General features: G+C 42.5%; 2 protein-coding genes across 4 annotated transcripts in view; both read right to left on the reverse strand.

The window, feature by feature from the left end:
- Window positions 1–21,103, reverse strand: part of RS1 (retinoschisin 1) — a 284,554-nt gene that overhangs the window by 232,827 nt on the left and 30,624 nt on the right. The window lies entirely within an intron of this gene.
- PHKA2 (phosphorylase kinase regulatory subunit alpha 2) overlaps window positions 1–21,103 on the reverse strand; it is a 78,745-nt gene that overhangs the window by 34,640 nt on the left and 23,002 nt on the right. For all 3 annotated transcript variants that reach the window (XM_012784674.3, XM_012784673.3, XM_012784675.3), the window contains exons 2-11: window positions 18,029–18,187; window positions 15,211–15,258; window positions 14,117–14,285; window positions 11,665–11,747; window positions 9,265–9,345; window positions 8,051–8,149; window positions 6,127–6,273; window positions 4,243–4,296; window positions 3,517–3,639; window positions 129–224 (exon numbers count right to left, since the gene is read on the reverse strand). In XM_012784674.3, the coding sequence (XP_012640128.1) occupies window positions 129–224; window positions 3,517–3,639; window positions 4,243–4,296; window positions 6,127–6,273; window positions 8,051–8,149; window positions 9,265–9,345; window positions 11,665–11,747; window positions 14,117–14,285; window positions 15,211–15,258; window positions 18,029–18,187 (1,059 nt within the window). The remainder of the gene's footprint in view (window positions 1–128; window positions 225–3,516; window positions 3,640–4,242; window positions 4,297–6,126; window positions 6,274–8,050; window positions 8,150–9,264; window positions 9,346–11,664; window positions 11,748–14,116; window positions 14,286–15,210; window positions 15,259–18,028; window positions 18,188–21,103) is intronic.

Raw genomic sequence — 21,103 nt, forward strand, 5'->3', positions numbered from 1 at the left:
TCAACAAAAAAAAGAAAAAGGAAAATGTTCTTTCGGACTAAAAGGGGGATGAAGAATATCAACGGGCTAAGCACCAACTCACTTTGTTCTAGAAAAGCTCTGCAAAGGGCTCCATGTCACCCAGTTACCTTGTCCGGTGGGATGGCATAGAGTTCTGGCACCAGGTGAATCCCGTTGTTGCCTCTGATTAATATTCCCTCTAGGGCCTCTCGGTACTCTTGGACCTGGAAAATAGCCCCATCACCCACCGTAAGAAAGAGGTCTAGTTGTGAATGCTTATCAGCAGCACATCACAGAAAAATTGCTCTGTTGGCAACAGATTAGAGGTTGGACACAGGACAAAGAAATGTATAAGTATCTCAGCTCCAGGAGTGCAGGAGGAACACCTGCTACCAGCAAATGTTAGGAGGCACTAAAAGCAATTGGTTGTTCCTCCCTTGAGTGTGTCTATGCTCAGCCCTGCCTTGCCATGCTTCCAGGGAAAGGGACAGAGCACCCCATCATGCAGTAGCTATTTCTTCCTTGGAATTCCTACAGCACTCATGTCCACACTGGGTATCACATGTCTTTCCTGTGCTGTCTTTAACTCATAATTTAAACATTTCACTCTTAACTTCTTATTTAAATTTTGTCTCACCAACCAGATTATAAATTTTTGGGTGGGGTGAGGAGCCAAATCTTAAACAATGTCTCCCATTTCTACCTATTGGTAATTTTCCACTTAAAGGGCACTCATTGCTATTCAGCCACAAAAAAGAATGAAACCCTGTTATTTGCAGCAATATGGACAGCAATATGTCCAGCAAGATGGACAGAACTGGAAGACGTTGTTAAGTGAAATAAGCCAGGCACAGAAAGACAAATATTGCATGTTCTCACTCATACGTGGGAGCTAAACAAGTTGATCTGATGGGAAGTAGAGAGTGGAATGGTGGTTACCAGAGGCTGGGAGGGTAGGGGGTAGGGGTAGGGGAGATGAAGAGAGGTTGGTTAATGGATACAAACATACAGTTAGACAGAAGGAATAAGTTCTAATGTTTGCTAGCAGAGTAGGGTGACTATAGTTAACAATAATATCATATATTTCAAAATAGCTAGAAGATCTGAAATGTTCCCAACACAATGATACATGTTCAAAGTGATGAATATCCTATTCTAACTTGATCATTACTCATTATATGAACATATCAAAATATCACATGTGCCCCATAAATAGGTCTAAATATTATGTACTAATAAAGAAAATTTTAAAGGCACTCATTCAAACATTCATTGCTCAAGAAATATTGGCTGTCACAAATCTGATGTGAGAAAAAGGAAATGTACATACTATGATTCATGGACACTGATTCCTGGGATGCACTGGCCAATATAATTAAAGCTGTTGAATCAAACATTTCCATTACATTAAAAAAAGTAGTAATAAAAAACAATATTAAAAGGGAAAAGAAGAAAGCAGGAAAACCCTTAACCAGCCACCCAGCTATTTAGCACATTTCTTCTTTGGAGAGCCCAGTCAAGTGCCTTCCAGATCTCATTTTCTTTTCGTTTTAAAGGTATGGATGGCAAAGCATGACCACAAGTGTATCTATCATGTTTTAAATGTCACTGGCAACAAGTGAGAGAGACAGCACTGGTATAGGGCAGTAGATTCTGAGAGGCTTAAAAACAAGATGCTAAGCACAGTTACTTTCCTCTCTTCAGTCTCCCCCGCCCCGCCATTGTTAAGCCTGTTCACAATTGAAATTCAAAGTCAATCCTTTTGAGATCTTTCAATTCTGGGATAAAAAGAAAACCCAGGATAATCAGTAAACCTTAAGACTATGAATCAACAATGGGGGAACATTGACATTTCAAGCTTACTGCCAGTTCTGAAGCCCCTGGGCATTCCTGAGCAGGGGAGCTTTGAAAAGCTAAAATGAATCTTTGATTGCTCATCAGCTCCTCCACCAAACATGTGATAGAACCAGCGGAAAAGATGGCAAAGCATCTGAGTGTCAGTCATTCACATAAGCTTCGCAAGAGCAGGGCAAGGGTGTGTCAGTTCTGCTCCACAAGGTATGCTCAGCCCAGGGTAGAAGCTAAAGCAAAGTAGAAAGTAGAAGTAGAAAACAAAGTAGAAGCTAAAGCAATTTGTCTTGAACAAATGAGTGTTACATTAACAAATATTTACTGAGCACTTGCTATCTACTAGGCACAGGAAATATATCTGTGAACTGGATAGAGATGCCTCTACCAGGTCCTTTGACATGTAAGTAGGAGATGAAATACAGTGTAACCCATGCTGTGATAGGTGCTGTGGGGCATAGGGGTACCTGACCTAGCTTTTAGGGTCACAGAGGCTTTCTGAAAGAAGAGACACTTCCAATGAACCAAGTGAAGGAGGGAGGGGCACTGGGGAAGAAAACAATGTTTTAGGCCTTTGAGATGAGAGCAGAGAGACCATGGCCTGTTCAAAGGACCAAAAGGAGTTTAGTGTGCTTGGATCACAGAACTCAAGAAAGGAAATAAGTAGTAAGCAATTAGGCTAAAGTGGTGAAAACACGGACCAGATGCTATGGAACCCCATAAAACACATGAAGCACTTGCACTTCATCCCAAAAGAAATCCGAAAGCCACTGCAGTAGCATAATCTAATTTGCCTTTTAATAAGATCACTCTGGCATGAGTGCGGAGAATGGAAATAGCAGGGAGCCAAGCTGGAGGTTGGGAGACCAATTAGGAGGCTGTTGCATTAAAAAAGATGTTATCTGAGAGCACATTAAACTAGAGCTAAAGACAGCAAAACCACTGGCTGATCTGGAAAGAACAACAGCAACAACAAAACCTGTGACAGACTGTTCTCTGGTGGTCCTCAGTGGCCCATGCCTCCTAGTACTTATGCCCTTGTCTAGGCCCCTCCCCCTTGAATATGGGATGTCACTTTAACCAATAGAATGTGGTGAAAGTAACACTTTGTTAGTTTCTAGCCTAAGTCTTAAAAAAGCTCAGAAGCTTTTGCTTTAGCAGAAGAGGGAGGTGGGAGGAAGACCCACATAAAAAAATCTAACAGCCCAGAGACTACAATACTGTGAGTAGCCCAAACTTGCCACATGGAAGAGAGCCATGGCCCCAGCCAATAGCACAGCTGAGCTCCCTGCATCAGCTGACAGCCAGCATCAACCAGTGAGTTGAGGCCATCTTGACAGGCGGGGATACTCACCACTATACTAACGAGGAACGAGCTAAGGCCATCTTGGAATTAGATCCTCCATCCCTATGGAACTGTCCCAGCTGACACCAGGTGAGGCAGAGACAACCTGTCCCTGCTGGGCCCTGCCCAAATTGCAGAATCAGGAGCAAATAAATAAAATAGCTATTGCTTTAATTCACTGAGTTTTGGGAAAGTTTGTTAAGTGGCAACAGATAACCAAGACGGTGACCTAAATTCTTGCATAATCCTACATTTTAATAATCATCAGTACACGAATAGGATTAAAATGCTTATTACCAACATAATGCCCAGCATTTTCTCACCTGAACAGCATCACCATTGAAGACTCCATCTATTATAAAATATGTCCAGAACACAGGCCACTCACATTCAATGTTTTCAAAGAGCTTGAGTTCAGCAGGGTCATAATGCAATCGGTTTGGGTCCTGGAATCAAACAAGTCAAACATTTAAAGGGTGATTTTACATTACGTACAGAATACCATTGTGCCTCCCTGGGTTTCCCTTGCTCGTCTGGCTTAATGCAGCATTGAGGTTGGTATGACTAGGATTTTGCTATAATGGGGAGATGCTATTTTTGGCAGTTTTCCATGGTAAAATTTCAGAAAGTAAATCAGAAATATATACATGACTCCTTGATAGTTTATTACACTATAGCTTCCTATATTTTTAACAAATAAACAGCAATTTGCCTATCACAGTGCTTAGTAGACGATCTGTTTTATTTATATCATCATATTAGTCAGTGTGGCAAAGAAAGCCAAGGATGAAGCCACGGTCCTTACAAAAAATGTGTGGGCCACAGAACTGTTTGTCCTTGTCTACAAGCTGGTTTTAAACTAACAGCTCACCGTCTTCCTGAGGGTCTTACTATTCTATTGCCTGACTCCAGGCTTGCTGACTCCAAAATTAATACTTCTCTTTCCAGTATTCCAACATATAATTATAATCAATAGAGGGAGAACAACACAGTGGCAACTTAGATATGAAGCAGTTAAGGAACCATAAGAAACAGTATTTAAATACAACCTCTCTTGGGGTTTTATAACCATCTCGAAGAAAGCGACAGCATCCATAACGCCCCTAATAAGATAAAGAAAGAAAGGATATTTGATGAGATCAGAGGAATTTCTTTGCCTTTCTATGTTAATTCATGTCAGCCCTTCACCTCTTTCCCATGAAAGCTGTTAGTAGTGAATTTTGTACCAAGTGCTCTTTGCTTATCAGTATAGTTATTTTTTCAGTAATAAGCAAAGTAAATTAAGGTTTGATCAGTACTTGGAAGGGAATGCCAAAACATTCCACTGGAGTAGCAGGGCTGCAAAAGTAATTACTAAGAGTTCAGTGAATGACCATTCTTCCATTCTGATTTAATGTATCACACGAAGACGCAAAGGGACCCTCACTATTTGGAGAAGCCACTGGGGCAGATACTTGGATTGGTTTATTCCTACTTGAAAGATTTGGGAAGCTAAAAGGACATTCCCCAGACTACTAGCAGTTAGTCAGATGTGCCCCTGAGAGGCTTAGCAGGGAGCTAGGAAGGGACTTCCTGTGCTTAGGACTGTTGCTGCTAGTTTTCCTGCTGCAGGCTCCGGTGTTCCTCTCCAGCTTCCTAGGTGCCAAGAAAGGAGGGCAGGGGCAGAACTCTCTTACTCTGACCCCCTAATCCTTGGATTGCAGCTTTGGGTGTCCATTCTCCAATTTCTTATGTGTGTGAGGGCTGCTGCAGCAGACGCTGCTTTAGCATGGGCGTGGAGCCAACTCTGGCCCTGGCGGCCAGCTCCACTCTGTTCTGGGGGTCCTCTTGGGCGACTCAGCCTAGAACCTGCTCTTCTCCTAAACGCTTCATTTCCTACACTAACTCCCATCCCACTTTGACTACCTGAAGCGGTTCCTTTTTCTCCACTGAGCCCTGACTGATACAGCTGCCTTCTTTTGGGAATATAATTGGAGACATAGGGACCCCAAGGACAAAAACATTTTCCACTAGATCTAAGTAGGACAATTAACATGCAGATTTCAGCTTAGGAAACTTATATTCTTTGATAATTCTACTGGTAACTGCTGTTGGCTGGAGTACTTAATAACATTCTCAGTTTAGTGCACTGTGTCATAGTTACTGCATTTCACTTCAGAACGGGGATTTGTTAAACTTACTGTAACTTTAGGATCACCACATCCCCTGAAATTGTGTGTGAAGTTTGAGGATGTTGTAACATATGCATTTTTTTCTGGCAGTGACTCTATAGCTTTTGAGAGATTCTTTTTTTTTTTTTTTTTTTTTGAGACAGAGTCTCCCTTTGTTGCCCAGGCTAGAGTGAGTGCCATGGCGTCAGCCTAGCTCACAGCAACCTCAATCTCCTGGGCTCAAGTGATCCTACTGCCTCAGCCTCCCGAGTAGCTGGGACTACAGGCATGTGCCACCATGCCCGGCTAATTTTTTCTATATGTGTTAGTTGGCCAATTAATTTCTTTCTATTTATAGTAGAGATGGGGTCTCGCTCTTGCTCAGGCTGGTGTTTTTGAACTCCTGACCTCGAGCAATCCACCCGTCTCGGCCTCCCAGAGTGCTAGGATTACAGGCATGAGCCACCGCGCCCGGCCTTGAGAGATTCTTAAAGGAGTCTGTCTGTGACCTCTAAAGGGTTAAGAAGCTCTACTTAGAATGATGGCAGTGGTATGAATTCAAAGGTGCCTGCTTGAGTGCAAGTTCTGCTACTTAGAAAGAGAACCAAGCTGCTTAATCACTGAGACTTTGTTTTCAGCTGTAAACTGAGCTTTGATACTTTATGAGTCCACTTAGCCAAAGCAAGCCAATAACCTCATGGAGAACTGAGGCCTGAGTGAGCTGCTTACATGAAAGTAGCACTTAACACAGGGCAGAAGGGCACCAGTGTGACCAATGCTTACCTGGAGCTTGGAAATAATTTCATTTTTGGTCACATTCACCAGGTTTACATCTTCCACTGCAAAGGCTGGGAAGGAAATAATGGAAAGAAGTCCAGCATCAATCTCCTTGGATGTCGATGCTCTTGGCAGCATGGAGAACAGAATAGACTGAATGAAAAACAAAGAAATGGTTTGGAAAAGCACTAAGAGTTAGATGGAGTATCTAAAGACTATGACCTTAAGCCCAAGGGAATTTTCAAATGCGGTGCTCAATTTTGAGTTTTGTCCTACCAGCATGGCCCCCGCTGGCCATCTTGCCCACCCAGCCAATGATTCCTGCTCTTTGGGGAGGAGCAGGAGCTGGAGACAGCATGGGGCTGCCTGGAGCCTGTGTTGGGAACTCCTTGTTGCCTGTCCTTCCAAAGCATGGAAGGACTTCTGTTGACTTTGTGAGACTTTTAGGACACGCAGGAACTATAGGGATACCTGTGTCAGCAGGCTAAGGCATCCTGGCTATGAAGACAGAGACCAGAAAAGAACACACATATGGCACCAGCATGGAGAAATGTCTGGCTTCTGTGGAATGTGACCAGTTGGATTGGGTGACTCAGAAACCACTTAAAGAAGGAGTCAAATCCAGAAGCTCTCATGAATGCTCAGGCTGAATGGTAACCGACAGAATAAGTTTAGTCTTAGAATCTTTCTAGGGTTAATTATAGGCACCATAACATGGCTTCAATTATCAGGTAATTGAAACTTGGAACGAAGTTGAAATTATAAGGAAAAGTTTGGAAAGGGTCTAACATGTACAGACATGAGGCTAGACCTTTGCAAACATAAGCTCATTAAATCTTCCATATGAGGAAGGACTTAGGGTATTATGTCCAATTCATACCTGTGGACTCTGACACTCTGAAACTCTCAGACACAGAGACTTGTGCCTAAGGGCATGCAGCTAGTAAGTGACAGAGCTAGGATTCTAACCCAAGCCCAGCTGGCTGCAAAGCTCATGCATTTCCACTAGACTATTCATCTACTAAGATGCACACCAGCTTGACTCTAGTACCCCAAGAAAGATCAGACTCCCCCTTAAGAACTACCTAATGGGGGGAAATGGAGTGAGCTGGAAGATGAGGTTGAGATGGAGGAATCTTTTGGCTTCAGAATAAAGTTTTATTTCCAAGAGCCAACTGACCCTGGGCCCTGTTCTTTAGTCACTCTTCCCTAGGCTTTCTCTGCCTGGAAACACTAACTCCCACCAGGAACTCTCCATTCACAAGTTTTTATGTATCTGACCCACTTTAGCCCTGGTATGGTACCTGGCACACAGTGGGCCCTCACTAAATAAGAGGTTGCTGATTGTCTAGCAATTGATGACTTTTTGTCTGCTTAATGGAGTCCCTTAATGTGTATTAAATCACTCCTTTCTCTGACCTGTTTTTCATGGAAGTTCTACTAATTTCTCATCTCTCTCATCTCTTCTCCACTACCCATCCCATCCATCCTCAACCTCTCCTCCCCCCATCAAGTGCACTAGTGCTTGCTAGTCATTCACTTTGGGGGAACCATGACATAAACCTGAGACAAAACCACCTATGTGCTCAAAAAACATAAAACAGAGTTTGCCTCCATCAAAACAAGGCTGTTATTTAATTGCTGACTCCATATACACAGCATTGTGGTGTCTTCCATTTGCATGGTACTTTCTGGCTTAAAAAGTGCTTGGACAAACTGTCTAAGTTGATTTGCTTTGATCCTTACCACCACCTTGTGTGGCAGCAGGAAAGAATCCTAGGATGCCCGTTTTATGGATGAAGAAAGAGAAGCTCAAAGAAGCCAAGTACTACCCAGCTAGAAAGGTGAGGAATCTGAACCGGGGCTCATGTCTTCCACTCCAAGACTCTCTCTCCTTCCCTAGTCTCAATGCAAGAAGCTAAGCTGTTACCTGGCAGTGCTCAACTTCATCAGGCAGGACATGGATCACTGACTTGCGTCCTCCTTGGGCACCAAAAAGATCTAGTTCATCAATTGCCTCAAGAGCTGCCTGCAAACACAGGTATGAATTATTTTTCTTTCTAATAAACATACAGCCCAATATCTGGCACTCCTTTTTTATTAGGCAATCTAGCATACACAATTTCCCTAAAGGCCATGAAGCACATCTTTAAAATCCAGCTAAAGAGCCCTATCCTTATTGTTCTGTCCTTATTTTCAGTGGATCGGAGCTTTCCTATATATTGCTGCTCATTGCAGAAACAAGAAAAAGAAAACAGAAAGACATTTCCCAAAATGAAGTTAGTATTCTACCAAAAAATGAAATAGTAACACGTTCATAGCATTATAAGTGTGTGTGTATGGCACTAAATTCATGATCAGTTTTCCTCTCACCCATTTTAGCAGTTAACTTTGAACATCAACATATCTGACATTTCAGAAAGTTAATTCTTTTAGTAATAAGTACATTTATCTTAACAGAGCATATTTATTGTTGCTTTAAAAATTCTAGCACTGGGGCCTTTATTCTGTCCAAAAAATACACTTCAGTCTTGAGAAGGAAGGAGGAAAGGAGGCCGGCTAAATGCCTATGGCAAGAGATGCCAAACCCGTGGCCTGCAGATTGAATCTGCCCCACGGGTGTGTTTAGTTGGGCTTGAAGAGTATTTCTGAAATGAGTCTGAATTGGAATACCATTAGGGAAATTTCCTAGAGTGCCCAATACTCACCCTCTGATATCTTGCTATCTGGCCAACTTCACTCATTATCACTTGCTTGACCTTATAGACTTTTGAACTTGTGAGCCCAACATCAAGAGTGGTCATATACTTCAGCCCTCTCTATGCCCCAGAAAAGAAGACTGGACACTATACATGCAGCTTCTTAAACAACAGCAAGAGCTTAGACCCATGGGTGATAACAATGGCTAACAAGAACAGAACACTCTTGAGTTTTTGCCACATACAGACTTCAGTGCAGGAAACCTACTTTCTTTACCCATAATTTCAGTTGGCAGAGGCACATGTGCCACTTGAACTTCACATACTTGCTGTTGACTTTTGAAAAATGTGCTAATCAGATTAAATCCAAACTCCTCACGAACAGAACCAAATCAAAGCAGCAAAAACACACAGAAGAATCTAGAACAAACAGGACGACTATCACCTTAGCCATTCCCACCGAGCTTGCGTTCAATTCTGGAATGCCCTGATTTGTTTTATCGCCACGCTCCCACATTCCATAGTCCTGGGGGAGAAAAAGATAGTAATCAGAAGTGGAGAAAGAGGTATATGAGAAGTGCTATGGGAAAATGTTTCCTTTATGTTACCGCAGGCATAATGAAACGTGATTATCTCTTCTCTAAGGCTTTACATACTCATGCTGTGTTCTTTCTCGATTTCAGTTCATGTGATCTTTGTGCAGAATTTAAGAAGAAAATACTCAAGTGGAACAAAAGTGCATGCAAAAAATGCTCTCAAATTTCTTTTTCTAAAAGGTATTAATTTGTAAGAAACTCTTGATTTATGGAGAACAAAATATTTTACTTATCTTAAAATCAAATAAAATGCTGCCCCTCTATTTAGTCAGTGCCTTTGACCTTATATTAAATTGTTAGATGGAATAAAGAAATGTTAACACATGGCTCATATCTACTTGAAGCCAACAAAGCCATCTAAAATAATTTAATACCTATTTTTAGCATTACCTCATGGGGAAAAATATGCTTAGCAAGTAACTGGAGCCAAAGTCAAAATTGAGGCACAGAACACTGAACTTATACGGTATTTGAAAACTGATTAATATGAACTGGCTCAGAACGCTGTCATGCAGAGGACTTGATATATGTGTACCTAACTTTTATAATTTGTATTTTCACTCCAACACCCAAGTATTAGATGCTAGTTTGAAATAATGCTACATGTACTAGTGAAAGCTTACAACCTAACAAAAACAGTACCAACGTTTATCTCCAAAGATGAACATATTCAAGATGTGAAAATTGAGACTTAGACATCCTAAAGCAACTTTAGATTCTTTCCTGCCCAGTGAGCCTTGCAGCTGAGCCTAGGATTCCTTCCTTCCATAGTCCCCATGTCTGGGCCTTCCTGCAATCCAGCCCATCTTACTCCAACCCCAGTGCCAAGTGACTCATTCTCAAAAACTGCTTTGATCACTTCACTTCCTGCTTCAGAGTCTAAAACGACAAAAGGTTTATTCCCCAGTGGGTCACATTCACATCTCTCTCGCCAGATGGCCATACCCTCTGTGATCTAGCCTCCCCTCTGTGCGCCCACAAGCTGCCTTTATTTTCTACTCTTCTCCAATGTCAACTTCCACTTAAGTCTACTTCTGTACTCTGCACCCCTTTTCCCCAGGTGTCCCCCAGGCACAAACTCAGAACTGTTCCTGCCTCTGGGACTGCTCAACCTATTCCCCACCCCAAATGCCCTTCTGCTTATCTACACCCTGCCAAGCCTTCAAGAGACAACTAAAGGCCCACTCTTTTCACAAAGACTTCTCAAGTTTCTTTAGACCAGGGTTTGTCAACTCCGGCACTAAGTGACATTTCAAGCCAGATAATTCTGTGTCGCAGGTGGCTGTCCTGTACCCTGTAGCGTGGTTAGCAGCATCCCTGGCCTTGGCCCACTAGATGCCAGTAGCACCTACCCCAGATGTGACAACCAAAAATGTCTCCAGATGGTGCCAAATGTCAAGGGCAAGATTGCCCCTGGTTGAGAATCACTGCTTTAGACCTGGGGTCAGTGAAACATAGCCCTTGGACCAAATCTAGCTTGCCACCTATTTTTGTAAAGTCTATATGGCATACAGCCATGCTCATTTGTTTACATGTTGTCTACGGCTGCTTCTATGTTACCAAGGCAAAGCTGAGGAGCTGCAACAGAGTCCAAAGGGCCCAAAAAGCTGAAAATATTTCTCTCTGGCCCTTTATAGAAAAAGTTAGCTGACCTTCCTTCAGACCATAGTGGCTTTTGTTTTTTAATTGTTTTATAACTAACCTCTACCCTTTCCTTACTGCCTCAAAAAGCGAGCTTTGCATACTTTAGTTTAGTTGTTGTGCAGCAACGTACCGGCCTTTGCCTTCCAAACCAGACAGAAGTCCGGAGGGAGTGGGGTTTATACACATTTATACACACACAGATCTGGCCCAGGTCTGGGATCTGCCTGGCTCGGGCCCCTCCACCTGTGGGCTGGTAGGGGTGATCCTCCCCGCACCCCAGCTCCCATCAAGGAGCCAATGCTGCTATTTTATCAGCCCCAACTCAGGGGAGCCCATACGCATCCCACAGGACATTTTAGGGTCTTATTTAAAACAAACACAGTGGATTCAGATAGAGCATGCAGTATATTCCAAAAACATAAAACCCTCAACTGTATCCCAGGGCAAAACTGTGCACTTTGCATGTAGAGGTGACACAATCTTATGGCTCTAGTCTTGTTAACCTTCTGGTCAGCCCCAAAGAGCCTGGCCCTCAAGGAACTGTGTGATTTTTATTCTTTTCAATGACTGGCATGCCTGTGAAGGCTACTAGGGTTGATACTTACAGCAACTTTATACGCAGCTTCTATGTAAAAGACAAGATTCTGTATGAAGGCCACCTCATCGAGGGTGAAGATAATATGCAAGCCTAGTAAAGAAAAACAATGAGGTTATTAATCATGTTGTGAAGAGAGAGCTGCCAATTATAAATTCTAAATATCACATAGGAAATAGGCACTTTTACCCTTATTTTCATTTTTCTTTATAGGGCATCAAAAATTAAGTTTGAAGTCAGTCATAACAGTTAATGTCTAATCTCAGAAAAAGGAAGGAAGGAGGTAGGAAGGAGGGAAGGAGGGGTGGGTGGATGGGCTGCACTTTTCTGTGTGCCTATGAGTAGAAAGGGTTGAAAGAGAAGGTATGGGGCCTCTGGTACATGTTGTATTGGTGTAGAGAAAGTTCCAACAAAGCAAGGATTTTAGCCCAAAAGAACCAGAGACACTGTTCCTATCTTCGAGTGAGCCCAAGGGAAGAGTGAGTACTTTTCACCAGAGGCATATAGGGAAACTAGAGCTCCCAACTTCAGGAGCTGACCCTCCACCCCCTGGAAAGCCCAGCTCCCAGGACTTGCCCAGGTGGTTGCATCAACTCACTGAGGCAGGCAAGTCCAAGAAAGCTAATTTTTTGCTTGGGCTCTTGAAATTATAATCAGTTATGGCAAATATATGTATTTTAAAAATATGAATTATTGACACTGGTATGAATATATGACATGCACTCTTACATCGATGAGAGAAGTTTTAGTAAGCTAGATTAGAAGTTTAACTAAAACAAAGTTTAACTGGACACTGAAAACAATTTGGCAGTATGTATGAGTAACCTTTGAATGACATCTAACTACATCAGAAGGAGGTAAATACAAATGGGGTCAAAGTTGGTATTGCAACGCTAGTTATAACAGCAAAAAAAAAAAAAGAATAAAGGAATAATTAAATTAATTATGATATATCTAATGATAAAGTCACAAAAAGTGTTTTTGAAGAACTTGTAAGATCATTGGGAAAATGCTTAAGTTATAATGCAATATCATAAAAAGGCTATGTTTATGTGTACATGAGTCCTTAAATATGTAAAAAAAATATATAGAAAAATAGACTTGGAGGGGACACATCCAAATGAAAATTGGCAGTGGAATTTTTTCCTTGTATTTTGGTATGTTTTCAAAAATACCTACAGTGATTTCATATTAACTTTCATAACCCTGAAGTCTTTTTATAAATGTGTAATTTATTCACTAAGCCATAATGATATTACTTACTGATTTCTGGGATTTTTAGAGTTTCATGCTTGCAGTCTGAAATAAATGGGTGGCCTCAGGCAGGTCAGTTGATTGTACTGGTGGGTGATGAGGACTCTGAGACACAGTTGCTAAGTGCCCTAACCCAGGGGAGCATCCATAGCAGATGCCATCATGGGAGAGAATGACCGCTTGGTGTGCACAGATGGCCACAGCCTGGAGCTCAGGAGACCTGGCGTCCAGGCTGCCATAGAAGCCAGCAGCTCTGGCTTCAACAGGAATGAGGCAGGCCATCTGTGGGTTGTGGGCTTACTCACAGCACAGGCACTGCAGGCTGGTCGGCCTGCTCTGGGCATGCTGCTGAGCGGTGGAAATGATGTTGTTTGAATGTACTTTGGATAAACAAGGGTGTATCTAGAAGAGGGTGACTAGGGTAGTGAGAGGGAGAGCTGAAGGGCTGCTAATCCCTGAGGAGAAACATCTAAGAGCAGATGTGAGACTGCCTGCAGATAGCTGAATTGTCAAAGTTGGACCTGACCTAGGTTGCTCCAGGAACTAGGTGAGAGTGACAGTAGGAAGCTGTGGACTTAACAGAAAGAAGCTAACAGCCAGCTCAACAGCCCTTGTCCTACAAGGGCCCAGGTGGAGGCTTACTGTCCTGTCTGTAGGTCACAGACAGGGAGGGTAGCTATACTCCTTGTCCTATCAAAGAGGCAATGTGTATAATATCATAGAGAAGCAAGCCTTTCCTTTGCATAAACTGCTCACTTAAAATACTGATTGCTATGGCTTGAATGTGTTCCCTCCAAAATTCAGGTGTTGCCAATATGATGGTATTAAGAGGTGGAGCCTTAAGAAGATATTAGGCCATGACAGCTCCTCCCCTCATGAGTAGGATTAAGGCCCTTATATGAGAGGCTTCACAGAGCATTTGGCTCTCTTGCCTTTCTGTCTTCTGCCATGTGAGGACACAATGTTCCTCCCCTCTGGAGGATGCGACACTCACCAGACAACCGAACCTGTTCACACATTTATCTTGGATGTCCCAGCCTCCAGAACTATGAGAAAATACATTTCTGTTTTTTATAAATTGCCCAGTCTCAGGTATTTTCTTATAGCAGCACAAATGGACTAAGACAATGGTTGGTGCCCGCCCTCCTCCCCACCCCTTTTCTGGATTATCACTCCCTCTACAATGGGCTCAAGCAGCCCTGGCTCACCGGAGGCAGTCATCTGGGCCAGGAAGAGAAGGAAGAGAGAGGTGGCATCCACCTGGAGGTGGCCCCACTGGTCGTCGCCCACCACGGTGCTGCAGGTGGCGCTGTTGTACTTGGCATGCAGGCTGTCCTTGGTACTCTGAGTGTACTTGAACTTCTCCACTTTGTCCACCTGAGGGGGAAGGCGAGCCAGCTTCACATAGTTATGGGGGTTCATGGGTGCCAGAGGTCACACCCAGGGCCAATCACCTGGATCTAGACGTCTTATGTGCTACTTCGGGAGCCAGAGGGACCGAAGACAGCTGCTACTGAGCACCACACAGGGGGGTTTGCTGGGGATTCTTCTGGCCCATCCCTGGAAATGTCCCAGCCTGGGATTTTAACAAGCTCTGCAGGGGTGAGCGTTCATGCCAAAGGGTGTCCTTGTCTGCATATCCCCAGCTGTGACACATGGTAGGTACTCAAGGAGAAATATAAGGAAGAGGGAGAAAGAAGAGGGAGGAGGGAGGCAAAAGGCCTGTTTAAATTTCAACTTTTCATTTTTAATGTTGAAAGGAAAAGAGCAACTATGTCTTTGAAGGTGCTGACTGAAGGTGGGGAGTGTGTTGTATTTGTCTTGGATTTGTGCAGATCCTAGTATAATGTTCTGTATACAGTACGTGCTCAATGAATTGTATTCTTTCCCCCTCACTGAAAATACCAGTAAATGGTAATGTCAAGTTTTAAAAACTCAAGCATTTCATCTCAAATGAAAATATACCCTTTGATAAATTTGACAGAATAAACAATAGTATGTGGCTTTCTAAAAAAAAAAAAAAATGCTTTCATCCCCACTTAAAAAAAAGGCACGTTCTCCTTTTACACATGTAACTCTTCAAAAGAGATTCTCAGAAAGTGTCCTTTCACACTGTGGATCTATACTATAATACAATTCTTGAAGATAATTTTTTAAAAAGTAAAGAGCAAAATATTTTCAATTTCTCCTCCTCTTGAGAAGAAAAGTTAAAAATGCGTTAAGCATGTTAAATTGTCACAATTGAAATGACAGGAAATGCCCACTCAGATGCTCTGCAAACCCACACTTGTGCTCTGCCTACCTGTCTCATCATACACTGCAGAAGACCTCGCATCAGCTTCACCACGTTCTGTGGAAAGAGAGTGGAATCAGAAACAAGGCAGGTCCCAAGCACACACGAGCGTTCCGGCTGTGCATAATTACCTCCGCTTCTCTGCTCCACAACAAAGGAAGAAAAGTCTTGACAAAGTGATATCTCAAATAAAGGGGCTGGATCCGATGGCATCTCCCAGCTCTGGAATTCAGTGGTTCCTTGCTGACATTTTAGCAACACAATTTTTATAAGCCTACTACTCTAGCGCTTTACATCACTTTTCTTGGTAATTTATTTTTGTTACACGAAGGATGAATTAAGTCTGCCACGCCTGCCCAAAAGTAATGATGTTTTGCCAAAACAGACATTTGTGACAACATTACTGGATGATTGAGTAAAGTTCTTACAAAACACAAGTGGCCGCCAAGGTTTCTTAATAATGTGATATATTGCAGCCAATTACTATTATCATCATTATGAATAACAACAATGCTACACGAATCAATTAGACACTATGTCCAGGCATTGTACAAAACACTTGACCTGGATTATCTCTAATTCTTGCACCAGCCTTATGAAGGGGGTTGCATTATTACCCCACTTTCTAGAAGAGGAACCTGAGGCTGAGCAAGATGAAGTAACACTGCTAAAGTCTCCCAGTTGGCAAGGGGCGCAGCAAGGACAGAGCCAGGCAGTCAGATGCCAGAGTTCGAGCTCTTAACCAATACGTTATGTTGCCTGCCACTTCCTCCACGAGTCAGGCCCATTTAAAGACTGGTCTTACACTCGGTCCTGTTAAAAACACTATAAAACTATTAATACTTCACAAGTGGCTAGAGAATGGGATTTTGTAGGTCAAAGTAGTCTGGCTGAAAAAGTTCCCACCCAGAGGCACAAACATCTCTCTCACAGAATGTACGTGGTTTGCAGGGGATGACAAAGTGAAGGGCCCTGAAAATTTATCACCAGTGAAAAGTCTGGAAGGGATGGTCCTAAATCTTAAGATTCTAGGACATAATCTCACTTTATGTCATAAACTCTGCTGGGGCAGAAAATGTTCCCTCATAATTATAAGGCAAAGTTAACGTTGTTATAATTAACATTTCCTACACTGTACAGCAAAAACATTTGTCAATTAACTGCCCCTCAAATAAAGTTATTTTCTATTAGGAAGTAATACAGTGGTTCCCAAGTGGGGGTGATACTACCATTCACCAGGGATGGAGGCATTTTATTGTCACAATGATGCAGGTGGGGGCTGCGGGCTTTTAGTGAGTAGGGGTCAGGGACCCTAAATGTCCTACAGTGCATGGGGCAGTCTCACACAACGAAGGACTGAAATGCTCAAGCCCGAAATGCAATAGCGTCCTTGTTGAGGATCACTGGAAGGTCCCCATGTTATTTTCCATTAATCAAGTTATTAACCACACACACTGTATAGTAAAAGGCATTAGGAAACAATGTGGCCTGTTCATGTCTCACTATGGTTAGTCAAGGGGTGGCAAAGCTAGTCAACTTAACCCAAACCAGGTCCAGGTAGGAGCGTGTGTGTGTGTGGGGGGGGGGGGGGGGGAGTATGGTGTGTGAATGGGCACTGCTTTACTTTGATTTTGTCTCAAAGAAGATGGGAGATTTGTAGGACACTGATGTCAAATTATACTATTACATGAATGATTCACTTACATAACAGTCATCCAACTTCTTGGAAGAGCATTCGATGCTTGCTGTATGCAATTTTTAAAACCATACCTACTTGCCTTCCCCGCCAAGTCTGGGTGATTTCTTCATCTCGCACTCAGCATGTCTTGTCACATCCAAACCCTACCTCTACCGCCAAGCTTCTTTCTTAGCCTCATCATGGCCGACAAGCTTCCCTTGCACTGCCTGGCACTCAGGCCCACTTGGGTTGCCACAGACAAGCACCGACTGGGCTCTAAGAACCCTTCCTGGGCTCAACAACCCACTGAGTGAGAGCCATTAAGGAATGTCTGAATCACAGATAGATCCCAAGGTGTCCCACTTCAAGAGAATTATACTTTTATATTTCAATGTTCCCTACTTCAATACTATCACTCAAAACACTCAGAAAACACCTCCTGTGCTCAGGGGCAGATTATTCTCTTACAAACTCAATGATGACAAATCTTTGCTTTGGTACGTGTCTTGGTTTTTGATTGTGGAAAACAATAAAAGGACTTCATTGTGCTGTATGGTGAGTAACATGGGCATGAAAACTGAACAGCACCAGTTTGGCTCAAAATTTAAGAGTGACCATAAATTAATAAGACTTCTTTCCTGGAATGGCTCAAACTAGAAAGGTATTTTTAAGGCAAGTTTCAAAAATATTTTAAGCAGTGGCAATGATGTTTGGATAAGTATTTTGTCAATGTGACTACTCTGAAGAGTACACACTTTGGAATGTGTAGCTCTGGTGAGTTTACTTTTAAAAACCAACCATATTAGTTTATAATGATGCCTTGTATATAAATATGTATAAAATGGACAGAGCACATGTGAGAGAAATATAGTTATTAATAGACAAATCGACACTTTGAGGTTAGAAATTTGGATGCTTTCATTTCTTATTTGGTGTGATTTTTAATGTTTTATGGAGAGAAAAATTTAAAACAGAAAGACAAATGTGAAGTTGAGACCATCTAAGTGCCTCCCCAAAATACTCTACAGCAGAAATGGAAGAAGAGGTCTGCACCCTGACTGTTCTGCACACATGGTTACTTCCTCGTGGGTTCTTCAGTTCAAGGAAAAGGGGCCAAGCAGCTGAGACACAGCTGTCAGTCACCATTACCTGCTCTAGCTCGTAGGCCTTGGCCTTGTCTTCGTCGCGATCGGCATTCTTACGGTAGGCCATGCCAAGGCCCCACACAGCCAGGATGCTGTAGATGTTGTCCCGCACCCAGGCATCCTTCTGCTCGTGGCTGGCTGACAGCAGCCCCGTGACAGGATTCTAATAGAGAAGAGACACAAAATGGCTTAGCACTACATTTCATGCAGTTCCAAGGCACAGATGCTCGCCCTAAAGGGTCAAACAAGGACATGGGACAAGGAAAGGACAGACCAGCATTCCAGTTGTCGTACTACCAGGAACTCAGGCGAGAAGTCACATCACTTCTCTGTGCCTCAGTTTCCTCACCTGTATAACAAGGACATGGGACTAAAACATCTCTAAGGAACCTTCTAATCCATGTTCTTCTTTCACATTCAGACCATACCATACTGTTGTAAATGACAAAGCAGAAGAAACATCAAACAGAAAAAGTCTGCAAGGCTTTCGCGCATACGTGCCTTGCTGGCTTTAGGTCTTCTTCAGCCTTTATGTGTCCACATCAGTTGGTAAAGCATTGAACCTGGGAGCAAGAAACCCGAACGCAGGGCCACGCTCCACTCTCTAGATCTGTGTGCCCAGGGAAGCCACTTTCCTGATCTAGGTAATCCAGATACTTCATGTGTCTGAACAGAGGGCACCCAGCAAGAGCACAACTGGGTGTACTATTTAGCTATGATATCATTGGTATTTAAAAGGCCCCTGAGTCACTAAAAAGCCAGACCTCCCCATAAAAAAACTATACACAAATATTCATAGCAGCATTATTCATGAAAGCTAAAAAGCAGAAACAAGCCAAATATCTATCAACTGGTGAATGGATAAACAAAATGTGGTCTATACAAAAAATGAAACATTATTTGGCAGAAAAGGAAGTACTGACACATGCTGCAACATGGATGAACCTTGAAAACATTATGCTAAGTTTAAGAAGCCAATCACAAAAGGCCACATATTATATGATTCTATTTGTATGAAATGGCCAGAATGGGCAAATCTATGGAGATAGAAAGTAGGTTAGTGGTTGCCTGGGCTGGGACTGGAGGAGGAGTGGGGGGAATGAGTGGCTATTAATAGGCTTTTTTGTCTTTTTGGGGGTGATGAAAATGGTCTAAAACTGATCATGGTGATGAATGCACAACTGTGAATATATTAAAAACCATTAAATTGTACACATTAAGTTGGTGAATTATATGATAAGTAGATTATACCTCAAAAAAAGCTATTAATTTTTTTTTTTTTTTGAGACAGAGTCTCGCGTGTTGACCAGACTAGAGTGAGTGCCGTGGCGTCAGCCTAGCTCACAGCAACCTCAAACTCCTGGGCTCAAGCAATCCTTCTGCCTCAGCCTCCCGAGTAGCTGGGACTACAGGCATGTGCCACCATGCCCGGCTAATTTTTTTTATATATATATTAGTTGGCCAATTAATTTCTTTCTATTTATAGTATAGTAGAGACGGGGTCTTGCTCTTGCTCAGGCTGGTTTCGAACTCCTGACCTCGAGCAATCCGCCCGCCTCAGCCTCCCAGAGTGCTAGGATTACAGGCGTGAGCCACCGCGCCCGGCTAATTTTTTAAAAGCCAGTCCTAATAAACTCTGTGCCTAGAAATAAAATGGATAAGATAGGAAAAGAATCACATACAGATGAAGCCTCTGTTGACTTTTCCTGCAAATATACAAAGAAATACATATCTAATAAAATGCATCAGAACAATCAGAAACTTGCCAGCTTAAAAAAATACATTACTCAGACTGGATGACAGAGTGAGACCTTGTTTCTAAAAACCAAAACAAAACAAAAAAATTACTCAAAAGAGTACCATATTATTTATGAGCAGGCTCATGAAAAAACTCCACTGGGTACTATCAGTGATAATGCCAAGGTTATTAATTAAAAAATATTGACATCATTTCACATGTTTCCACCTAAAGAATTAAATATTTGACTTTCTCATTTAATCTATGCCCTCTACAAAAACATCTAAAACTCAACTGATATTAGCCTCAGGGACAACAGCATTCAGCGTATTGATATAGTTCTACAGCCAACCACTGCAAATCAATGAAATTAAAGTCAACCAGAATTGAAGTCTAGGAATGGCTGAGTGAAAGTACAAATCTTACTTCAATAGTGGACTATTGATGTTTTTTTCAAAAATCACTCTTCACCAACAATGTACAACATAAGCATCGTTATCTGTTCCAAGGTCTATGAGGTAAACCTGGGACAGGAAATCATCAGGAGATCCAGAATAAGCCTCAACCTCTTCCTGGTATCCCCACCAACCATGAGTCCACTGAGATAAACTTCTGATGACACAGAAGTGACTGCTTACACATAGCACTAAATGTGGTTTGGATTATGAAATATCACTGTCCTGTTAACTGAAAGTCATCTCTTTTATTCTTTAGTTTGGGCTTAACTGTTGGAGTGGATAGTTTATGCCCACCCATAGCTAGACTGTCTGTCCCCTTCATTCAGTGACAGAGAAGCAGTCTGAGTGTTTCAGGGGATCCTCACATTCAAAACTGTGCATACACAAGCCATGTAAAATTAGGGTGTTACTTCACTTGGCAAAAGGAATATTTACTTTATGACTTACTTCTCTAAGTCTATAAAAAATAATGCATTATGTTGGAAGATGTGGGTGGTTCCATTTTGACATGATTCATAAAAACTGAAATGACCACAGACTAGCACATACTCTGCTACCCCTGGTCTGCTGTCCTCTCTAATGAGGATGACCCAGTGGTGTCCTTGAGTTACTCCCCTACTTGGAGATGGATTGTGCTGTACCATCTGCACTCTCACTCGCTGATTCTTGTGAACCAACCAAACAGGCCCATAGGCTTAGAGCTCCAGGGTCTGCCTTAGTATTAGGTATGTAAATAGGGGCGGGGGAACGCAGGCTCGAGGGAGGCGGACAAAAAGCTGCCTTGTGTGATGCCATTTTGCAAGCTAAATGCAGGTAAATGCAAACCACAGGGGGAAGGTTGGGGAAATTTGTCCAGGCTAAGCCTATGGTTTTAGATGTGATC

Source organism: Microcebus murinus, chromosome X, assembly GCF_040939455.1.
Source record: "Microcebus murinus isolate Inina chromosome X, M.murinus_Inina_mat1.0, whole genome shotgun sequence".
NCBI lineage: Eukaryota > Metazoa > Chordata > Mammalia > Primates > Cheirogaleidae > Microcebus > Microcebus murinus.